The sequence below is a fragment of the Schistocerca gregaria genome, chromosome 7, assembly GCF_023897955.1.
Source record: "Schistocerca gregaria isolate iqSchGreg1 chromosome 7, iqSchGreg1.2, whole genome shotgun sequence".
NCBI classification, from domain to species: domain Eukaryota; kingdom Metazoa; phylum Arthropoda; class Insecta; order Orthoptera; family Acrididae; genus Schistocerca; species Schistocerca gregaria.
This window is the reverse complement of record NC_064926.1, coordinates 456,849,139-456,870,407: the sequence shown is the minus strand read 5'-3', so window position 1 is coordinate 456,870,407 and position 21,269 is coordinate 456,849,139. Positions and strand designations below refer to the sequence as shown.

The 21,269-nt window shown below is 40.7% G+C and overlaps 1 protein-coding gene across 1 annotated transcript; it reads left to right on the top strand.

Annotated features, from left to right (window-relative positions):
* Window positions 1-11,578: 11,578 nt before the first annotated feature.
* Window positions 11,579-21,256, top strand: LOC126282427 (PE-PGRS family protein PE_PGRS16-like). The gene is made up of 2 exons (XM_049982085.1): window positions 11,579-11,722; window positions 19,967-21,256. Exons 1-2 carry the CDS (start codon window positions 11,579-11,581, stop codon window positions 21,254-21,256), a joined length of 1,434 nt encoding a protein of 477 aa, XP_049838042.1.
* The last annotated feature ends 13 nt before the right edge of the window (window positions 21,257-21,269 follow it).

Sequence of the window (21,269 nt, the reverse complement as noted above, 5' to 3'; positions counted from 1 at the left end):
AACGGACTTAGACTCTGCAGGCACCAGCCGGAGTGAATTATCCCGTACGTGCTGTAGTCACACTAGCAGCACACATACCCTGGTGCTCCGGCCTAGCGCTGAGCCAAGTCGGGCGGGTTGTATCACCGACTTGCTAGGCGCTCAGCAGGCACTATGTTTTCGAATTTTTTCAAACTGTTGCATCCTTGAGCCCCCGTTTCGCAATGTATGTCTAGCGATTAGAGAGATCAAGGATCACACTTTATTAATAATTATTGTACAAAGTAATATCTCCAGTTACAGTTACATTTTCAGCCATACTTCTGTTCATATCTAATTCAGTGATGAATACTGCAACTATCAGAAGCAGCTATAGGCACTTCTTTTTTTGTAATTCCAAGTTCTGGGTGTTTCAGCATGAGTCTTCGCACCACCTCTTGTTTTGGGACTGATCTTGGTCATGGTATACAAGGTCACACAACTCCAGCTTACCCTGTGGTTCATTTTCTTCTTCTCCCTCCATTCCTGTTGTCCACAGCTCCTGGTCTACTGGCTGGCATTGTTGCGTCTGGATCATGGGTCCCACATTTGATTCCCAGCTGGGTTGGGGATTTTCTCTGCCCGGGGATTGGGTGTTTATGCTGTCCTCATCATTTCATCATCATGACATTGGCTAGATTGGACTGTGGGAAGATTGTGACTTTGTAGGGGCACTGATGACTGCGCAGTTGAGTGCCCCACAAATCAAACCATCATCCATTCTTGTTAGTCTCCTCCTCCTGTTGTTACAACTTAGTTCCTTATTCTCATAAAATGCCCTAACATCCTCTGCAGACACACTCTTCCCTGGTTCTATGGGCAACTTTTTGACGATCTTCAGATTCAGGTCCAAATGTCCTACCATCCCCAAGTATTCCTGGAATTCAATTCCCACACATCTCATCACAGAAGACTCATTTCTAGCATTATCAGGTAGATATTATAAGAGACTGTCACAGTTAACAGGATACAGCCCACATTTCTGAAAACCTTTCACAAAATTTGTAGGCATTGTGTGTTCACCTACCTGCAATGTCTTCACCAGTAAGCCACTAAACATACCCTCTGGAAGAAACTGTTTCTTCTTTCCTTTTGGAGTCATCCTCCACTGAAAAATAATCTCTCTCCAGTTTTTCTTCAGAGAAGAAAAATATGCCATATCTATAGGCTGCAGGAGATGAATAGTGTATGGTGGTATGCAAATGAACTTTATGTTGTTTTTCTCACACGGCTCCAAAGTTGTTATTGAGATGTGAAAAAAGAGTTTATCTCCATTAATTACTCTTCTTCCTTCTTTCTTTAAAGGAAAGAGGAGCAACTGAGGTTGAAACCAACTGTCAGACACATTCTGTTCTAGCCACCCAAGGAAGTGAACGGTAGATCCAGTTAGTCCATTTTTGCCTACTTTTAAAAATAAAATATGGAGGAAGGAATTCTCCTGCTGCATTTCCACAAACATGACAGTGAAGCATAATGTTGAGGTGTTCTCAGCTTTCTCAGGATGTCGACATGTCTGACGAAAGAAGAGCTTTCCTTTCACTAGTATGTTATGAAACCCTGTTTGATCAAAAGTGATAACATTTTGAGCAGGAAAACCTTCAACCTCATCTTTCTATTTCTCAAAAAAGTGTTGATTACATCCTCTCTTACAGCAGCACACTTCCTTAAAATATTGACTCTAAATTGTGAGAAATTTCAGAACTATGTCTTTCTAAAAATGTCCCTCCCTAGTTGCATCCCAGCATATTACCAGCAAAGCAGTTTACTTTTATTTTATGGGTATCAAGATATGATTTAACAATGCACCTCAGGTCAAAGAATGGTCCTGAAGACCCATGTTACTGATGGTTTTGTAGAACACCTACAAAAGATATTTCTTCAGTCTCGCTAAAAATTGGGGGGCTTCCAACTTTGCAGTTGTGCTTGTTTCTCAATTTGTTCACTGTGGTTTATCTTGGAATGTCATATTTCCTTGCAGTTTCCCTCTGGTCAATTTGTCCAGAAGTAATTTATTCTTCTATCTTCTTCAGGGTTTTATTCTTTCTGCAATCCCTTGCTCTGTAGAAGGAAAACATAGCAAGCCTACTGTACTATTTGTCTTCATGGCTAAATGGAGGCTTGTTGTTGTTGTTGTTGTTGTTGTCTTCAGTCCTGAGACTGGTTTGGTGCAGCTCTTCATGCTACTCTATCCTGTGCAAGCTTCTTCATCTCCCAGTACCTACTGCAACCTACATCCTTCTGAATCTGCTTAGTGTATTCATCTCTTGGTCTCCCTCTTCAATTTTTACCCTTCACGCTGCCCTCCAATGCTAAATTTGTGATCCCTTGATGCCTCAAAACATGTCCTACCAACCGATCCCTTCTTCTAGTCAAGTTGTGCCACAAACTTCTCTTCTCCCCAATCCTATTCAATACCTCCTCATTAGTTACGTGATCTACCCATCTAATCTTCAGCATTCTTCTGTAGCACCACATTTCGAAAGCTTCTATTCTCTTCTTGTCCAAACTAGTTATCGTCCATGTTTCACTTCCATACATGGCTACACTCCAAACAAATACTTTCAGAAACGACTTCCTGATACATAAATCTATATTCGATGTTAACAAATTTCTCTTCTTCAGAAACGCTTTCCTTGCCATTGCCAGTCTACATTTTATATCCCCTCTACTTTGACCATCATCAGTTATTTTACTTCCTAAATAGCAAAACTCCTTTACTACTTTAAGTGTCTCATTTCCTAATCTAATTCCCTCAGCATCACCCGATTTAATTTGACTACATTCCATTATCCTCGTTTTGCTTTTGTTGATGTTCATCTTATATCCTCTTTTCAAGACACTGTCCATTCCGTTCAACTGCTCTTCCAAGTCCTTTGCCGTCTCTGACAGAATTACAATGTAATCGGCGAACCTCAAAGTTTTTACTTCTTCTCCATGAATTTTAATACCTACTCCAAATTTTTCTTTTGTTTCCTTTACTGCTTGCTCAATATACAGATTAAATAACATCGGGGAGAGGCTACAACCCTGTCTCACTCCTTTCCCAACCACTGCTTCCCTTTCATGCCCCTCGACTCTAATAACTGCCATCTGGTTTCTGTACAAATTGTAAATAGCCTTTCGCTCCCTGTATTTTACCCCTGCCAACTTTAGAATTGGAAAGAGAGTATTCCAGTCAACATTCTCAAAAGCTTTCTCTAAGTCTACAAATGCTAGAAACGTAGGTTTGCCTTTTCTTAATCTTTCTTCTAAGATAAGTCGTAAGGTCAGTATTGCCTCACGTGTTCCAACATTTCAACGGAATCCAAACTGATCCTCCCCGAGGTCCACATCTACCAGTTTTTCCATTCGTCTGTAAAGAATTCGCATTAGTATTTTGCAGCTGTGACTTATTAAACTGATAGTTCGGTAATTTTCACATCTGTCAGCACCTGCTTTCTTTGGGATTGGAATTATTATATTCTTCTTTAAGTCTGAGGGTGTTTCACCTGTCTCATACATCTTGCTCTCCAGCTGGAAGAGTTTTGTCATGACTGCTTCTCCCAAGGCCGTCAGTAGTTCTAATGGAATGTTGTCCGGGGCCTTGTTTTGACTCAGGTCTTTCAGTGCTCTGTCAAACTCTTCACGCAGTATCTTACCTCCCATTTCGTCTTCATCTACATCCTCTTCCATTTCCATAATATTGTCCTCCAGTACATCGCCCTTGTATAAACCTTCTGTATACTCCTTCCACCTTTCTGCCTTCCCTTCTTTGCTTAGAACTGGGTTGCCATCTGAGCTCTTGATATTCATACATGTGGTTCTCTTCTCTCCAAAGGTCTCTTTAATTTTCCTGTAGTCAGTATCTATCTTACCCCTAGTGAGATAAGCTTCTACATCCTTACATTTGTCCTCTAGCCATCCCTGCTTAGCCATTTTGCACTTCTTGTCGATCTCATTTTTGAGACGTTGGTATTCCTTTTTGCCTGCTTCATTTACTACATTTTTATATTTTCTCCTTTCATCAATTAAATTCAATATTTCTTCTGTTACCCAAGGATTTCTAGCAGCCCTCGTCTTTTTACCCACTTTATCCTCTGCTGCTTTCACTACTTCATCCCTCAGAGCTACCCATTCTTCTTCTACTGTGTTTCTTTCCCCCATTGCTGTCAATTGTTCCCTTATGCTCTCCTTGAAACTCTGTACAACCTCTGGTTCTTTCAGCTTATCCAGATCCCATGTCCTTAAATTCCCACCTTTTTGCAGTTTCTTCAGTTTTAATCTACAGTTCATAAACAATAGATTGTGGTCAGAGTCCACATCTGCCCCTGGAAATGTTTTGCAATTTAAAACCTGGTTCCTAAATCTCTGTCTTACCATTATATAAGCTATCTGAAATCTGTCAGTATCTCCAGGCTTCTTCCATGTATACAACCTTCTTTTATGATTCTTGAACGAAGTGTTAGCTATGATTAAGTTGTGCTCTGTGCAAAATTCTACCAGGCGGTTCCTCTTTCATTTCTTACCCCCAATCCATAATCACCTACTATGTTTCCTTCTCTCCTTTTTCCTACTGATGAATTGCAGTCACCCATGACTATTAAATTTTCATCTCCCTTCACTACCTGAATGATTTCTTTCATCTCATCATACATTTCATCAATTTCTTCATCATCTGCAGAGCTAGTTGGCATATAAACTTGTACTACTGTAGTAGGCATTGGCTTTGTGTCTATCTTGGCCACAATAATGCGTTCACTATACTGTTTGTAGTAGCTTACCCGCACTCCTATTTTTTTATTCATTATTAAACCTACTCCTGCATTACCCCTATTTGATTTTGTATTTATAACCCTGTAGTCACCTGACCAAAAGTCTTGTTCCTCCTGCCACCGAACTTCACTAATTCCCACTATATCTAACTTTTACCTATCCATTTCCCTTTTTAAATTTTCTAACCTACCTGCCTGATTAAGGGATCTGACATTCCACGCTCTGATCCGTAGAACGCCAGTTTTCTTTCTCCTGATAACGACGTCCTCCTGAGTAACCTTTTTAGTATCTCTGTAATTTCTAGTTCATATTTCAAATGGTTTTCCACCCTCCTACAAGTTCTTTGGCTTGTGGTTGTTCTTTGATTATGTTAACTATGAAGAGAGATTCTGACAGTAGTGATTTCAGTTTATCACTGTAGGTATGTGATGTTTCATTTTCAAACAGTTAAATAATTTATTGCAGGAGGCTTAAAATGAATATTTGTGAGCCACTGTTTGCTAGAAGCTTCTTTGATTATTAATATATGAATAATCAAATTTGTACTCCCATAAAAGGCTCAACCACCAAAATAAGGTAATTCATGCTATAGCAAATAATTTTCTCGATTTTTAATATTACAGTATCATGATTTACTATTCTAGTTTCAATTTAGTTAACATTGTACTATGACCCTGGTAACTTTGTACTGGTACAATGCTATCCTAAAATGAGCACGTATCTGTAACTATCTATAACATAGTAGTTATGTTGATACAGTAAAGAATAATTTCAGATCAAATTACATCACTATAAATGCAATGAATTATTTAACTGTTTGAAAATGAAACATCACATACCTACAGTGATAAACTGAAATCACTACTGTCAGAATCTCTCTTCATAGTTAACATAATCAAAGAACAACCACAAGCCAAAGAACTTGTAGGAGGGTGGAAAACCATTTGAAATATGAACTAGAAATTACAGAGATACTAAAAATGTTACTCTTAGTACATAATAATACCAGTAGGTGGAATGTCAACCATCTGAAACACAAGTATTAAGTGGTGCAAAGGTGCCCTGTCCAGTAAGCAGTGACCCTGACTGACTGTACAGCAACTGTGATTATAAAAGTTAACAAATCACTTACTAACTCTTGAAGAGTGTTTCTGCTAGCAAGAGCAGAGAAGCAGCTGTTAGGATCTCACACAGACAGAGAATTGACATCACTTAGTTCCAGTAAGACATACGTAGAGGAATTATGGACGAAGTTTGAACAGATTGTAAATAGTTGTCTGGAGAAGTGTGTGCCTACTATGTGGATTAAGTACAGAAGAGACCCACTGTGGCTTCACAATGAAATTTGGAAAATGCTGAGGCAGCAGAGGCTATTGTACTCTTCATTCAGAAGAGAATTCACAAATGGACAACAGGCAAAGACTGTTACCGATTCATGTGTCTGTCAAAAGATCGATGTGTGAAGCATACAAAAACTACAACTACAACTACCACTACTGTACCTTAGAAAAATATCTGGCTGGGAACCTGAGAAAATTCTGGTCCTATGTAAAATCACTAAGTGGGTATAAGGATTCCATCCATCCAGTCCTTGACTAGACTGGTTGAGACAGCAAAATGAAAACTTAAGTTTTAAATTTCATGATTAAGAAATTGCTCACGCAAAAAAATCATACAAACACACAATTATTTGACCATTAAACAGACTTCTGTGTGGACAATATAGTAATAAGAACCCCTGGCACAGAGAAACAACTCAAAGATTGAAAGCATGTCAGTCACCAGGTCTGGATGATATCCCAATTTCGTTTTACAAAGAGTACTCTACAGCATTTGCCCCTTATTTAGCTTACATTTATTGTGAGTCTCTCACTCAGTGGAAAGTCCCAAATAACTGGAAAAAAGTTTAGGTGCCTTCTGTATAAAAGAAAGTAAAAGAAAGGGCCCACAAAATGACACCGTAACATCAGTTAACTGCACAACCTTTGAAGAAACTCTCTGTTCAAATGTAATAAATAGAGAAGACTGAGAAGCTTATGTCCACCATCATTCATATGAAACTTAGCTTGCCCATCTCTCATACAATATACTGTGAACTATGGATGAAGGGCAACAGCCATATATCTATATTTCCAAAAAGCATTTGACATGGTGCCCCACAGCAGATTGTTAACAAAGGTACAAGCACATAGAATAGATTCCCAGATATGTGACTGGCTCAAAGCTGTCTTAAGTAATAGAAACCAGTAGTTTGTCCTCAACGCCGAGTGTTCATCAGAGACAAGGGTATCATCAGGTGTGCTCCAGGGACATGTGATAGGACTGCTACTATTTTCTATACACATAAATAACCTGGCAGACAGTGTGGACAGCAATCTGTAATGATGCTGTGGTCTACAGTAAATTGTTGAAGTTGAGTGACTGTAGGATGATACAAGATGACTTAGACAAAATTTCTTGTTGGTGTGATGAATGACAGCTAGCTCTGAATGTAGAAAAATGTGGATGCGTGGGAAAAAGAAATCTGTAAAGTTAGGATACAGCATTAACAGTCTGCTTGACGCAGTCACATCATTTAAATATCCGTGTATAACATTACAGAACAACATGAAATGTAACCTGAATGTGAGTATTGTAGTAGGAAAGGTGAATGGTCGACATCAGTTTATTGGGAAAATTTTCAGAAGGTGTGGTTCATATCTGACAGATGCTGCAAATAGGATGCTAGTGTAACATATTTTTGAATACTGCTTGAGTGTTTGGGGTCTTTACCAGGTTGGATCAAAGGAAGATATCAAGCAAATAAGAGGCAGGCTTCTAGATTTGTTACCAGCAGATTCAAACAACATGCAAGTATTACAAAGATGCTTCAGGAACTCAAATGGGCATGCCTGAAGGGAAGGCAACATTCTTTTTGAGGCACACTATTTAGAAAATGTAGAGAATTGGCATTTGAAGCTGACTGTAGTGCTTCTACTTATGCCAACATACTTTTCTTGTAAGGACCGCAAACATATGATACAAAAAATTAGTGCTCATGTGGAGGCTTTATACATAGTTGTTTTTCCCCTCAATGTATTTGCGAGTTGAACATGAAAGGAAATGAATAGTGGAACAAGGTACCCTCCACCACGCACTATACAATGTTTGCAAAATACATATGTAAGCTAGATGTAACAGGTAGGGATATTTCATCTTGCTACATGTCAACAGCACCTCTGATTTATTGCCAATGCAAACAAAATACAACTCATAGGAGCAACAAATGTATTTTTAGTAATCTGCAGCAAAAACAAACTTCAAGATTCAAAAACATTCTAACAATCAAAAAATTTGGAGCAAAAAAAATCAAACTTTATACATATGACAAATGAAAGATCAGATTTCTTTGGCGATATTAAGAATTCCCATTATAATACAAAATGCTTAGTTATCATGTAGAGTTGTCCAGTGGCTCAAACACACTACAGGATTGTTTGCGCAATCTCTGCACTACTAAGTTATGTTAGCACAGTTGCCTCATTCAGTGTACTTATCATCTCTCTTTCTTATGATTTGCTTTTTTTCTGTCAACTTGTTCATGCATTTGCACAAGTGTATTTTTTTGTTTCCCCCTGAGGACTCTTTCTCATGCCTCCTGAAATTTCCATAGTTGGAAGAATTCCCCTTATTGTCGTTGCCCAGTATTTCTGCAGCATCATTTGATTCACCAATGTTCACCGTACAGGTAATTCAAGTTTATGACTAGCATGCTACTTAATAGTTGTTTAAGTCAGTGGGTGATCTTCCATTCACATAAATAATATAAACATCTAACCCTGCCCGTCAGTCCTAGACAAATTTGAATATTTGATTGTTAACTGTGATTTAGATTGTTTGCTGGCACGAATTTGGCACTTGTGCCATTGTATTACGATGTTCTGAGGAAATGTAACTAACCTTTTGTCTATCCTTCCATTTTTCCATTATTACACCTAGTGAATACAAAGTAATTGTTTTTTCTTGTAACAGTATAGCAGCTGTTTGCTGGGTACAGTGATAAAAATTAGAAACAGAATGTCACACCATGTTGCAGAGATAATAACACTGAAAGAAATCAAGGCAGAGTTGCATCCCAAAGTAGTAAACAAAAAATTTAGAGGTATGAATCCACTTGCTGTGCAGACATTTAAAGCCAGTCTTGAAGGGTTAACTTTAAAAGTCTACAATAGTGATAATTTGAAGGACAATCATAATACAAACTTTTATCACTTTCTTTAACAGCTCTCTCTCATTAAAAAAGCACAGGCCCATGCATTACTATTAAGCAAATGATTTGAATAACTAACAGTTGTAGATATAATTTAGTAAGAAATACAGGGCGATTACAAATGATTGAAGCGATTTCATAAATTCACTGTAGCTCCATTCATTGACATATGGTCACGACACACTACAGATACGTAGAAAAACTCATAAAGTTTTGTTTGGCTGCAACTGCACTTCAGGTTTCTTCCACCAGAGCGCTTGAGAGCGCAGTGAGACAAAATGGCGACAGGAGCCAAGAAAGCGTATGTCGTGCTTGAAATGCACTCACATCAGTCAGTCATAACAGTGCAACGACACTTCAGGACGAAGTTGAACAAAGATCCACCAACTGCTAACTCCATTCCACAATGGTATGTGCAGTTTAAAGCTTCTGGATGCCTCTGTAAGGGGAAATCAACGGGTCGGCCTGCAGTGAGCAAAGAAACGGTTGAACGCGTGCAAGCAAGTTTCACGCGTAGCCCGCAGAAGCTGACGAATAAAGCAAGCAGGGAGCTAAACGTACCACAGCCGCCAGTTTGGAAAATCTTTCGGAAAAGGCTAAAGCAGAGGCCTTACCGTTTACAATTGCTACAAGCCCTGACACCCGATGACAAAGTCAAACGCTTTGAATTTTCAGCGCGGTTGCAACAGCTCATGGAAGAGGATGTGTTCAGTGCGAAACTTGTTTTCAGTGATGAAGCAACATTTTTTCTTAATGGTGAAGTCAACAGACACAATGTGCAAATCTGGGCGGTAGAGAATCCTCACGCATTCGTGCAGCAAATTCGCAGTGCACCAAAAGTTAACGTGTTTTGTGCAATCTCACAGTTTAAAGTTTATGGCCCCTTTTTCTTCTGCAAAAAAAATGTTACAGGACATGTGTATCTGGACATGCTGGAAAATTGACTCATGCCACAACTGGAGACTGACAGCGCCGACTTCATCTTTCAACAAGATGGTGCTCCACCACACTTCCATCATGATGTTCGGCATTTCTTAAACAGGATATTGGAAAACCAATGAATCGGTCGTGGTGGAGATCATGATCAGCAATTCATGTCATGGCCTCCACGCTCTCCCGACTTAACCCCATGCGATTTCTTTCTGTGGGGTTATGTGAAAGATTCAGTGTTTAAACCTCCTCTACCTAGAAACGTGTCAGTACTCCAAGCTCGCATCAACGATGCTTTCGAACTCATTGATGGGGACATGCTACGCTGAGTGTGGGAGGAACTTGATTATTGGCTTGATGTCTGCCGAATTACTAAAGGGGCACATATCGAACATTTTTGAATGCCTAATAAAACTTTTTGAGTTTTTGCATGTGTGTGCAAAGCATTGTGAAAATATCTCAAATAATAAAGTTATTGTAGAGCTGTGAAATCGCTTCAATCATTTGTAATAACCCTGTAAGATGTGTGTCATCATATGAAGAGAAGAGAGTAGAAATCTCTCAGAATAGAATTAAAGCTATATGGTCATTTGTGAAAAAGGTATGAGTGCAGAATATGGCTGCTCAACATGATACACCTCTCGTGTGAGAATGAAACTGTTAGTGACCCATTTAAGTTGTGCAAAATATTTAGTAATCACGCTTTGTTAATGGTCAGCATATTAAGTCAAAATTTTATCAGTACAGGTACATATGTTGTACCCTTGAAAGCTGGTGTTCTGAAATAACTACAGCAAACAAGTATACAAAATTAAATCAGTTATTATGTCACTGAAGAGTAAAAACTCCCGTGGACTTGATGAAATTTCAAGTAGGATTATGAAGACAAGTGCACCATACATTACCAGTAGTTTCATACTTAGTCATTTGTGCAGTGAGTCTTTCATGTGTGGTTAACTTCCTGAGAGTCTGGAATCATTAGTGAGACCACTTTATAAAAACAGTGAAAGAGAGAGAACACAATTATCAGCCATCTTCATTGCTACCAGTGTTTTCAAAAGTTTTTGAGAAAGTACGATACAGAAGACTAGTAGCACATCTCAATACTTACAATTTGCTATCAAACACTCAGTTAGGAATAGAATGTCCACAGATACTCTTTTGTGTATGAAGCACTAGCAGGGCTAGATGATAAGCTGAGGACAATATGTGTCTTCTTTGATTTAACGAAAGCACTTGGTTACCGGGACCATACAATACTTTTGCATAAGTTTGAACATTAGGGGATTAGGGATATAAGTTCAACAATGATTTCCTTCATACCTGGAAAGTGGGAGTGGAAGGCTGTCATCCAGTGCTCATAAACAAGGAAGAGGTTAGAATCTGACTCACGTACGAGGGGCGCTCAAGAAGTTTCTAGCCCGAGGTAGTTACTGTAATGTCTAGCGCAAACACCACCACCCACTTTTATGGTGACCCTCTGTGGGTATGCAAGTTAAATTTTGCGGCTCCAGCTTCGTTAGTTTTGCTGCTAGGAAATGTTCTGTACCATAGTGTAAATATAAAATGGCTAATATTGAGAGAATTGAGAACCATGGTGTGACTGAATATCTTCATTTGAAGGGAATGATGCCCAAGGAAATTACAGACAGCATGCAGACTACACTTAAGGAGCATGCTCCATCTTATGCAACAGTGGAAAACTGGGTGTCAGACTTCAAATGTGGAAGAACGAGTGTGGAAGAAGCGTCAAGGGGCAGAACTGATGAAACAGTGACTGCAATATATGATACGATTTTGCAGGATAGTCAGTCAATGTTGCAGCACATTGAAACCACATTTGGAATCTCCAATGGGTGTAATCATGACATTGTTGTGGATATTTTGAGAATGCAGAAAGTTTCATCTCAGTGGCTCCCGAAAGACTTGAATACAGATCAGATTGGAGCATGTGCAGTGTTGTGAAGAAATGTTTGCCAATTTGAAGTGGGTGAGGATGTCTTTCTTGCAAGGTATGTGATAATGGACGAAACATGGGTTCAACACGTTGATCCTGAGACAAAACAACAGTCACAACAATGGAACATCCTTCATCCCCTACCCCAAAAAAGTTCCGGATGCGAAAATCAACCAGAATGGGTGTAACTATCAATGCACCATATTATTGCACCCTCCTATGCTGTTTGAGAGAAGAGAGAAAGAAAAGTTGGCGTGCGGAGTTCTTTTGCATCAGGACAACACACTGGCATACAAATCCCTCACTACACTGGAAACTGCATGTTTGAATTGTTACGTCATCAGCCATATTCTCCATATTTGGCTCAATAAGACTTTTTTTTCCCCAAACCTTAAAAAGACCTCAAAAGGAAAACCTTTTATTTAAATGGTTTGCAGAAATTTTCTGAGCGTGCCTGTGAGTGTATAAGTGTGCATGGGTATTATATTGAAAAATAAATTGGTACTATGAAATATCTGTCATTCTTTATTTGTTAGGCTAGAAACTTTTTGAACTCCCCTCCCCCATAAAGTAGGAGAATGGCACAGGGTTCTATTGTGGGTCCAGCACTTTTTCTCTTTAACCCCAGTGACATTATGAATGCTGTGGAATGTAATACTGTATAAATAATTTAGCTAATGGGATAGTCAGCACATGGCTTTCAGATAACAGATTAATGTTTTACAGTAACAAAACGCAATGCTTACAGTTTCTGAGGTGAAACCTTTGAAAAAGGGAAATTTTAGCACACAATGATGGTCAACAGTCAGTGATGTAGATCATTTTAAATTATTATGACAGGGGATAGGCAGAAAGCCTTCTAGGAATTGTCACATTCTAGATCTTGTGCAGAAACTGGATGCTGCTATCTTCTTTATAAGAAAGACCTCCACTGTTTCTGACACTGAAACACAAAAGCTTGTCTACTTAGCTTATTTCCATTCTGTCATCTCGAATGGTGTTATATTTTGGGGCAACACTCTGCATTCATGAAGAATAATATTAGCTCAGAAACAAGTCAGACTGATATGCAGTGTCAGTTAGCAAACTTCATGTAGGCCACACTTCAGATGTGTCTGGATTCTCATTCTACAGTTCCTGTATATATATATTCAATCACGCAATATGTTGTTGACAATAATGGCTGTTTCAGAAGAAACTGCGACATTCATTTAGCACACATTACGCAAAAAATGATATGCACTTGGATAACACCTCCTTAAGCATTGTACACAAGAATGTGGTCTATTGAGTGTGTTTCATTTACAATAGCTTCCTAGCAGAACAGAAAAAAATTGAGCGATAAACCCCAAGTATTCCAATACAAGTTGATAGGTTTCCTCATGGCACATACCCTTTCTTCTGTACAGGAATTCCTTGCAGTAACTGGGAACTCTGTTCTGTAATGTGTTTTTCATGTTTTATTAAACATTTAATTCTTAGTTTATAAATTTTAGAATCAGCATTCTGTAAACTATGTACTGACTCATTCTGTGGCCAAGTTGCTTAGACTTGTAGGGTCCTAAAGAACTTAATAAATAAATTAAACATGAACATTTTGATGCCACGTTTATGCCTTTTGTTTTGCATATACTGTCTAAATCACAATCTGTTCCTCCAAAGGAACGTTGATTCATCTAAAGGTAGGTCTCCTTCTTGGGCCACATTAGTGTCTTTCCTGATGCTTGCACATATTAATAACTTACGCAAACTGCCAAGTTATTAAGTTAAGTGAATGACACATCCTTTGTCAGTTGGGGCAGTGATGTGAAAACTGCTGCCAACAGTAGTGAAATTAGTTGCAATATTCTGTCAACTTACCTTACTGCAAATAAGCTACTTGTAAATAAAGAGAAGATAGTGGCACTGAAATTCCTGCTGGACACTTTCCAGTAGGGCCACAGTGACTGCTGCAGACACCAGATATTTTAAATTTTTTTGACTTTGTTATGTAGCTCCTGCTTATAAAATGCAAGAAGGAAAGCAGATTTCCACCTATTTCAGAAATACTGTCATAAATTTCAAAACCATTATCATCAATTTTGGAACCAGATTCTTCAAGCAATCACAGAATTTCTTCCTCAGTCAAAGTGTCCCCATTTTATGACAAACTTCTGCAATCAAGACAAGAATGGAACTGCACTGCAAAGATGAATGTTTAGGAACTAATCATGCCTGTAATATGTTTTTCAAATCACATAGCACTTTGTGGAAAAAGGAAGATCTACTGAGCAACTCTACAAGTACTAAACGAGTGAACAAGTGAATTCAAGCCATCACTGCTTGGGAATTATGTATTGTGAAGTAACAGCCAGGAAAGCCGCACCCAGAGACACTTAAAAGAGTACTGACTGCTGGTGAAATTAAAACATGCCTGTAATCTCTGTGGACAGCAGCCGGAATGTGTTAACTATAATCCAAACAAAAAATGTTACTCCATTTACACCTCCTTTTGCACTCAAACAAACTCAAACTTTCGGGAAGAGTTGTGGACAAACACCTGTCCTGAGAAGAGCATTGATCTAATTTGTAAGAATGTCAGTATTTACTCTTTACATTTCAAGTCAGTATTTACTGGGGTTCAGCCTTCCTGAACTATGATACCTTATGGCAAATATATTTTAGTTTGATAAGTCCACAACTGTACAATGGTATCAAGATGTAGGGTGGGACACCAGTAGTCCATACAAACAGGATTTTCAAACTGCAAAAAAGGCAGTATGAGTGGTAGCTACATGAGAAATATAAAATACTTACCATCTCCTCTATGTGCTTCTGCAGACAATTATGTTTGTGAAATTAAATACACAGCATGATGTAAAAACAGTAATGTATGTAATAAATACACACAGGGAAGAGAAAGCTTTCACATAAGCACAAGTAATAAAAAGTCTACAGACTGCAGTCTACATATAATGGGGACAATTTTCTGCAATAAACTACCATCTGATTTTAAGGTAACCAATTTAAAAACCTGAAGCTCTTACTGAAAGGGAAATACCATTACTCAATAGAAGATTCCAAATTGTAATGCCCTTTTAAAACTGTTAGTGTACTGGTACACAGCCAGAAGCTTGTTTTTGTAACAGAAAACTGATAATTGTTGATCTTCACTAATACCTATATCAATGTATGCATGTATCTTTTACTGGTATGAAAAGCTGAATTAAGACATACACCTACATACATACATACTTCACAAGACACTGCATGGTGTTTGGTGAAAGGTACCTTGCACCACTACCAGTTATTTCCTTTCCTGCTCCTGTTGCGAGCTGAGAGAGGGAGAAACTACTGTCTGTACACCTCAATAAGAGCATTAATTTCTTTGTGGTCCTTATGCGAAATGTATGTTGGCTGTAGCCAAATTGTTCTGCAGTCAGCTTCCAATGCTGGTTTTCTAAATTTTCTCAACTGTTTTCCTCAAGAACAATGTGGCCTTCTCTCCAAAAATTCCCAATTGAGCTCCCAAAATATCTCTGTAATACTTACATGTTGTCTGAACCTGCTGGTAACAAATCTAGCAGCTTGCCTCTGAATTTCTTTGATGTTTTTTTTTACTCTGACCTGGTGGGAATCCCAAACACTTGAGAAGTACTCAAGATGGGTCACACCAGTGTTCTACATGTGATCGCCTTCACAGATAATCCACACTTTCCTAAAATTCTCCCAATAAACTGAAGTGGACCATTCACCTTTTTTATGACAGTCATTACAAGCTTGTTCCAGTTCACACTACTTTGCAACAAATAAACAAACACATTCTGTTGTTAAAATAATTTAATATAGGTTAGTTTGAATAATCAATAACATAGTTTTAGGTGTCCTGGCTGTGAATTTATAGCAAAATGTAATGGGTATAAGATGATCACCTACCTGCCAATGTTCATACTTAATGCTGTTCCTCTATTTTCAAAGAGGAGATCTTCCTTCCAGCAGCCTTGTAATCAAATGTATGCTGCGCATATGTAACGAACTTTCCATGGACACAAGCAGTTATTCTACTAAAGGTTTCTGGTTACAAACACTGGTTCTTCCCTTTGTGTTTCTGATCAGAAACTAAAGCACTTTACCTAAAGAAGAAGCCTGAAGAAACACCAGTGTATTCCTAATATAATAAATATGTAAATGTTTCATCTTCATATTCTGCTATGTCACGAAACGTATTTAAAAGTTTTGCTTCAGCTATGACTGTTATATCTAAGTTTCTCCGTTCTCAAGCTTCCAGCTCTCCTCCTCCAATTCATAATCTCTTGGCTCATAATCACTACATTTTAATATGTTCAGTAATTTACCATTGAGTAGCAGTCAATATAATTTTTCATTCTTCCTGCTCCCCCCACCCCCCTCCTTTTCAAATACAAGCTAAAAAGCAAATCATCTCTACAGCACCACATGCAAGAGCAGTGATATATTTAAACAAGTGTACAACACCTGGGGACAGTGGTAGTGACACAAGTTAACCCATATAGAATAGTCAGAAGGTTGAGCATCCGACTTATTTTCTGTTCATCTCCTGAGACCATTGCTTTGTTGTCAGTAAACTGTATCCCTCCAAATTGCTGTCTAATATGAACTCTCCCAATGAGTTATTCCTGTACTTCCCCTGCTGTCTCTTCTATACAAAATTACCATTGGTAACAATAAGCAACCCTATCTTATACCTTCCCTGATTTTAGCCTCTTATATCATTTTGTCAATGCTGAGTATTAGAGTCTGTCTCTCACAAAGACCATGGATTATCTTTTCTCTCTGTAGCTGAAACCACAGTGCTTCAGAATGGAGAACATTTTATTCCATTTCACATTATAACAAGCCCTCTAAGAATCAATTGAAGTGATGTATGTTACTTATTTTTTTATTTGTGAACTATTATTAACATCAGTGCTAAAAGTAGCATTGAGCAATCCTGCTTCTCCTAATACCAAACTGGTCCTCACCTTATCTGTTTTCAATTTTCCATTCCGTTCTTCACTAGCGTATTATGAGTATTTCTGATGCGTGTGGTACTATAGTGACTGAGCTGTAATTTTCAAATCTATCTGCTGTTGCTTTCTTAGGAAGTGCAATAATTATATTATTTTTGCAATCTGATGGAACTTTTCCAGTTCCATAAAATTTCACACACAAGCTTGCATAGTCACTACTTTGTCCCTTGACTTTATGCCCTGGAAATCCATTTCTTCCAGATTCATGCGAAGCTTTTTAAAATTCAGAAGAGAGTAGAGTAACTCCCCTGTCATCATCTGGTGCTGGTCTATTTCCAATTGGTCTAACTGCTCTTGGAAAACTATAAAATTTATTTTAGTATTTTTTCCATCTCTATTTTTTTCCGTTACACCTTTCTGTTCGAATCATTGAATGCCTTATTCTGTGTTCCCCCAAGAGAGTATTAGCCCTTGTACAGTATCCAAATCACTCTCCTTTAGATTTTCTAATTTCTGGATAATTTCATTTCAGAGTGAGCTTTGTTGTTGTTCACTTTCATCATTTTACGTTTTTGTTCTTTCTCTATTAATTCTAGTATCACTCAAGTGATCCATGTCTCTCTCTGCCTTTTCATTCCTAGTACTTTTTTAACTGCACTTACAACACCTTTTAAGTCTACGAGGGGATTAAAAAACCACACACAACCAGCCACTGGAATGACATTGCCGTGGGCAGAGCTAGTGTAGTATGTATGCATTTTTGCTGCTAGGCATGTATACTGCAACTCATTGCCAGTTCGGCACCACCTATGTTGTTAACCTGGCTTGTTCTGTTCATCTGCAGTGACTTTTTGCTAGTGCTGTTTTGCCTTTTTTTTAGGCTGCTGTGAAATTTTGTTTTCTACTCAATAAAAATGATGCTGAAAACAGCTTAATAAGGTGACACTATGGGAAAAACTCTAGCATATCAGTGGTTTGCTCAATTTAAAATTAGCAACATGTCTATTGATGACAAACCTCGTGGATGTCCATCAACTGCCTGAATCGACGAAAATATTGAAAAAATTTGAGAGCTTGTGCTCACAAAACATTGACAGCCACAACTGATCAACTGCCAGAGATTAGTGAGCTATCTTGGAGCTCTGTTCAGTGAATTTTGACCGAAGATTTGGGAACGAAAATGGTTGCTGCCAAGTTTGTTCTGTGGGTTCTGACTGACAATCACAAGGAATGTCAATTTGAAACATACTGTGCTTTGAAACAATAGCTACTACTCCAAATTTTCTGGCGATGAGTCAGCTGCTATGGTTACAGGGGTGGAACAATATTCAAGCCAATGGAAGATGTCACTGTCACCCATAAAAAAAAGTGCCAAGTCAAATCAGCATAGTTTTGATTTGCTTTTTTTATACAAAGGGCGCAGTTCGCTCAGAGTTTGTTCCCCCAGGTCAGACACTCAATCAAACATTTTATTTGGAAGTTTTAAGAGTGTGCTACAGTGTTCATATGACCTAGCTCCGTGTGACTTTCATATTTGAAAGGACACGGATTTGAAAACTTTGAAGAAGTCACGAAAAAAATTAGGGAGGAGCAGTCATGCATTCTAAAGACATCTACAAAAAATTCTTACGAATAGTGGAAGCACTTGTGGGACAAATGTATTAGCTGTAATGGAGAGCATTTTGAAGGGAACAAGATTGTTTTGTAAACTGAAAATATATAGCTTTTAAAAAATAATTCATTTTTTTAGGATACCCCCTCATATTCCATCAGTTCTCCACATCAGCAAATGTCTGAAGTGTGGTGCTATTTTTTTAAAATAAAATTCTCCTAAAGTAGTCTGAAATTGTGATTATTTCAGCTTCTGTGAGTTGTAACCTTTCAAATACTTTCTCTGTAATTTCAATGATTCAGTGGTATTTTGCATGAACACTTCCTTCTCCAGAATACTCTTAAAGTGTGTGTTCTTTGACTAACTTGACCCCAGCACATTATACTACTGATCTATCTACCATCTAATTTTGCTTACCAAGACCCAAATTCTAACTTTCTGTTTCCTACCTTCACCTGCATTCTGGACTTCCACTAAGATTAAATTATTATTTTCTTACACATATTCTTTGAATTAATTAACATAATTGCAGCTGTCATCTGCACCTACAGCTGGCATTTACACTTTTATAATTACAATGGCTGTTAAACATCCATCCAATTTGACCATTATAGTGTCCCCAGTGCTATATTTAAAAAACAGTATTTATAAAGAAGAGACATTTAAAAATTGAATAATATATTTTTATCATGTAGCCGTAAAATAATAATTTCTCTATGTAAGTTTCAATTGCAAAGAAATAATTTGACAAAATGATCTAAAGAGGTGACAAGATAAGCTCTCGTGTCAATTTTTTAGTCGTATTCACTTCTTCTCTTGTCTTGATTGTATATAGACGGACACCTTTCGAGTGCTGGCAAATGTAAGCATATGTGTGTGAGTTAAGCATATAAAATACTCATTTAATATTATTGTGCACTTTTAATTTGTAAGAGGTGATCCCGATTTCATGTCCAACTTCCTTGAATTAACCTGCATTCAAGTAATTTACAGTTCAACAATCGTAGCAGCCGATGCAGCCAGCGACGCCATTACGTGGTGACATTAACTAATGAAAAATTAGCGAAAGCGAAATACTCTCCCACTATTAACATAATATTAATTTTTCTCCACAGCCGCACGAAGTTGCAGAACTACGTAGCTTTAAGATTCTTATTTTCAGTACCATAGCCGACAGCCAGAGCCAGGACTCCGACAACATGGCAATTGTTAACGGAGGTAAGAGAAAGTACTCTCGCGCGTGGGAGGGGTGACTGAGGAGGAGGGGTGACTGAGGAGGAGGGGTGACTGAGGAGGAGGGGTGACTGAGGAGGAGGGGTGACTGAGGAGGAGGGGTGACTGAGGAGGAGGGGTGACTGAGGAGGAGGGGTGACTGAGGAGGAGGGGTGACTGAGGAGGAGGGGTGACGGCAGCGGAGGGGTGACTGAGGAGGAGGGGTGGCGGCAGCGGAGGGGTGGCGGCAGCGGAGGGGTTGACGGCAGCGGAGGGGTGGCGGCAGCGGAGGGGTTGACGGCAGCGGAGGGGTTGACGGCAGCGGAGGGGTTGACGGCAGCGGAGGGGTTGACGGCAGCGGAGGGGTTGACGGCAGCGGAGGGGTTGACGGCAGCGGAGGGGTTGACGGCAGCGGAGGGGTTGACGGCAGCGGAGGGGTTGACGGCAGCGGAGGGGTTGACGGCAGCGGAGGGGTTGACGGCAGCGGAGGGGTTGACGGCAGCGGAGGGGTTGACGGCAGCGGAGGGGTTGACGGCAGCGGAGGGGTTGACGGCAGCGGAGGGGTTGACGGCAGCGGAGGGGTTGACGGCAGCGGAGGGGTTGACGGCAGCGGAGGGGTTGACGGCAGCGGAGGGGTTGACGGCAGCGGAGGGGTTGACGGCAGCGGAGGGGTTGACGGCAGCGGAGGGGTTGACGGCAGCGGAGGGGTTGACGGCAGCGGAGGGGTTGACGGCAGCGGAGGGGTTGACGGCAGCGGAGGGGTTGACGGCAGCGGAGGGGTTGACGGCAGCGGAGGGGTTGACGGCAGCGGAGGGGTTGACGGCAGCGGAGGGGTTGACGGCAGCGGAGGGGTTGACGGCAGCGGAGGGGTTGACGGCAGCGGAGGGGTTGACGGCAGCGGAGGGGTTGACGGCAGCGGAGGGGTTGACGGCAGCGGAGGGGTTGACGGCAGCGGAGGGGTTGACGGCAGCGGAGGGGTTGACGGCAGCGGAGGGGGTGACGGCAGCGGAGGGGGTGACGGCAGCGGAGGGGGTGACGGCAGCGGAGGGGGTGACGGCAGCGGAGGGGGTGACGGCAGCGGAGGGGGTGACGGCAGCGGAGGGGGTGACGGCAGCGGAGGGGGTGACGGCAGCGGAGGGGGTGACGGCAGCGGAGGGGGTGACGGCAGCGGAGGGGGTGACGGCAGCGGAGGGGGTGACGGCAGCGGAGGGGGTGACGGCAGCGGAGGGGGTGACGGCAGCGGAGGGGGTGACGGCAGCGGAGGGGGTGACGGCAGCGGAGGGGGTGACGGCAGCGGAGGGGGTGACGGCAGCGGAGGGGGTGACGGCAGCGGAGGGGGTGACGGCAGCGGAGGGGGTGACGGCAGCGGAGGGGGTGACGGCAGCGGAGGGGGTGACGGCAGCGGAGGGGGTGACGGCAGCGGAGGGGGTGACGGCAGCGGAGGGGGTGACGGCAGCGGAGGGGGTGACGGCAGCGGAGGGGGTGACGGCAGCGGAGGGGGTGACGGCAGCGGAGGGGGTGACGGCAGCGGAGGGGGTGACGGCAGCGGAGGGGGGTGACGGCAGCGGAGGG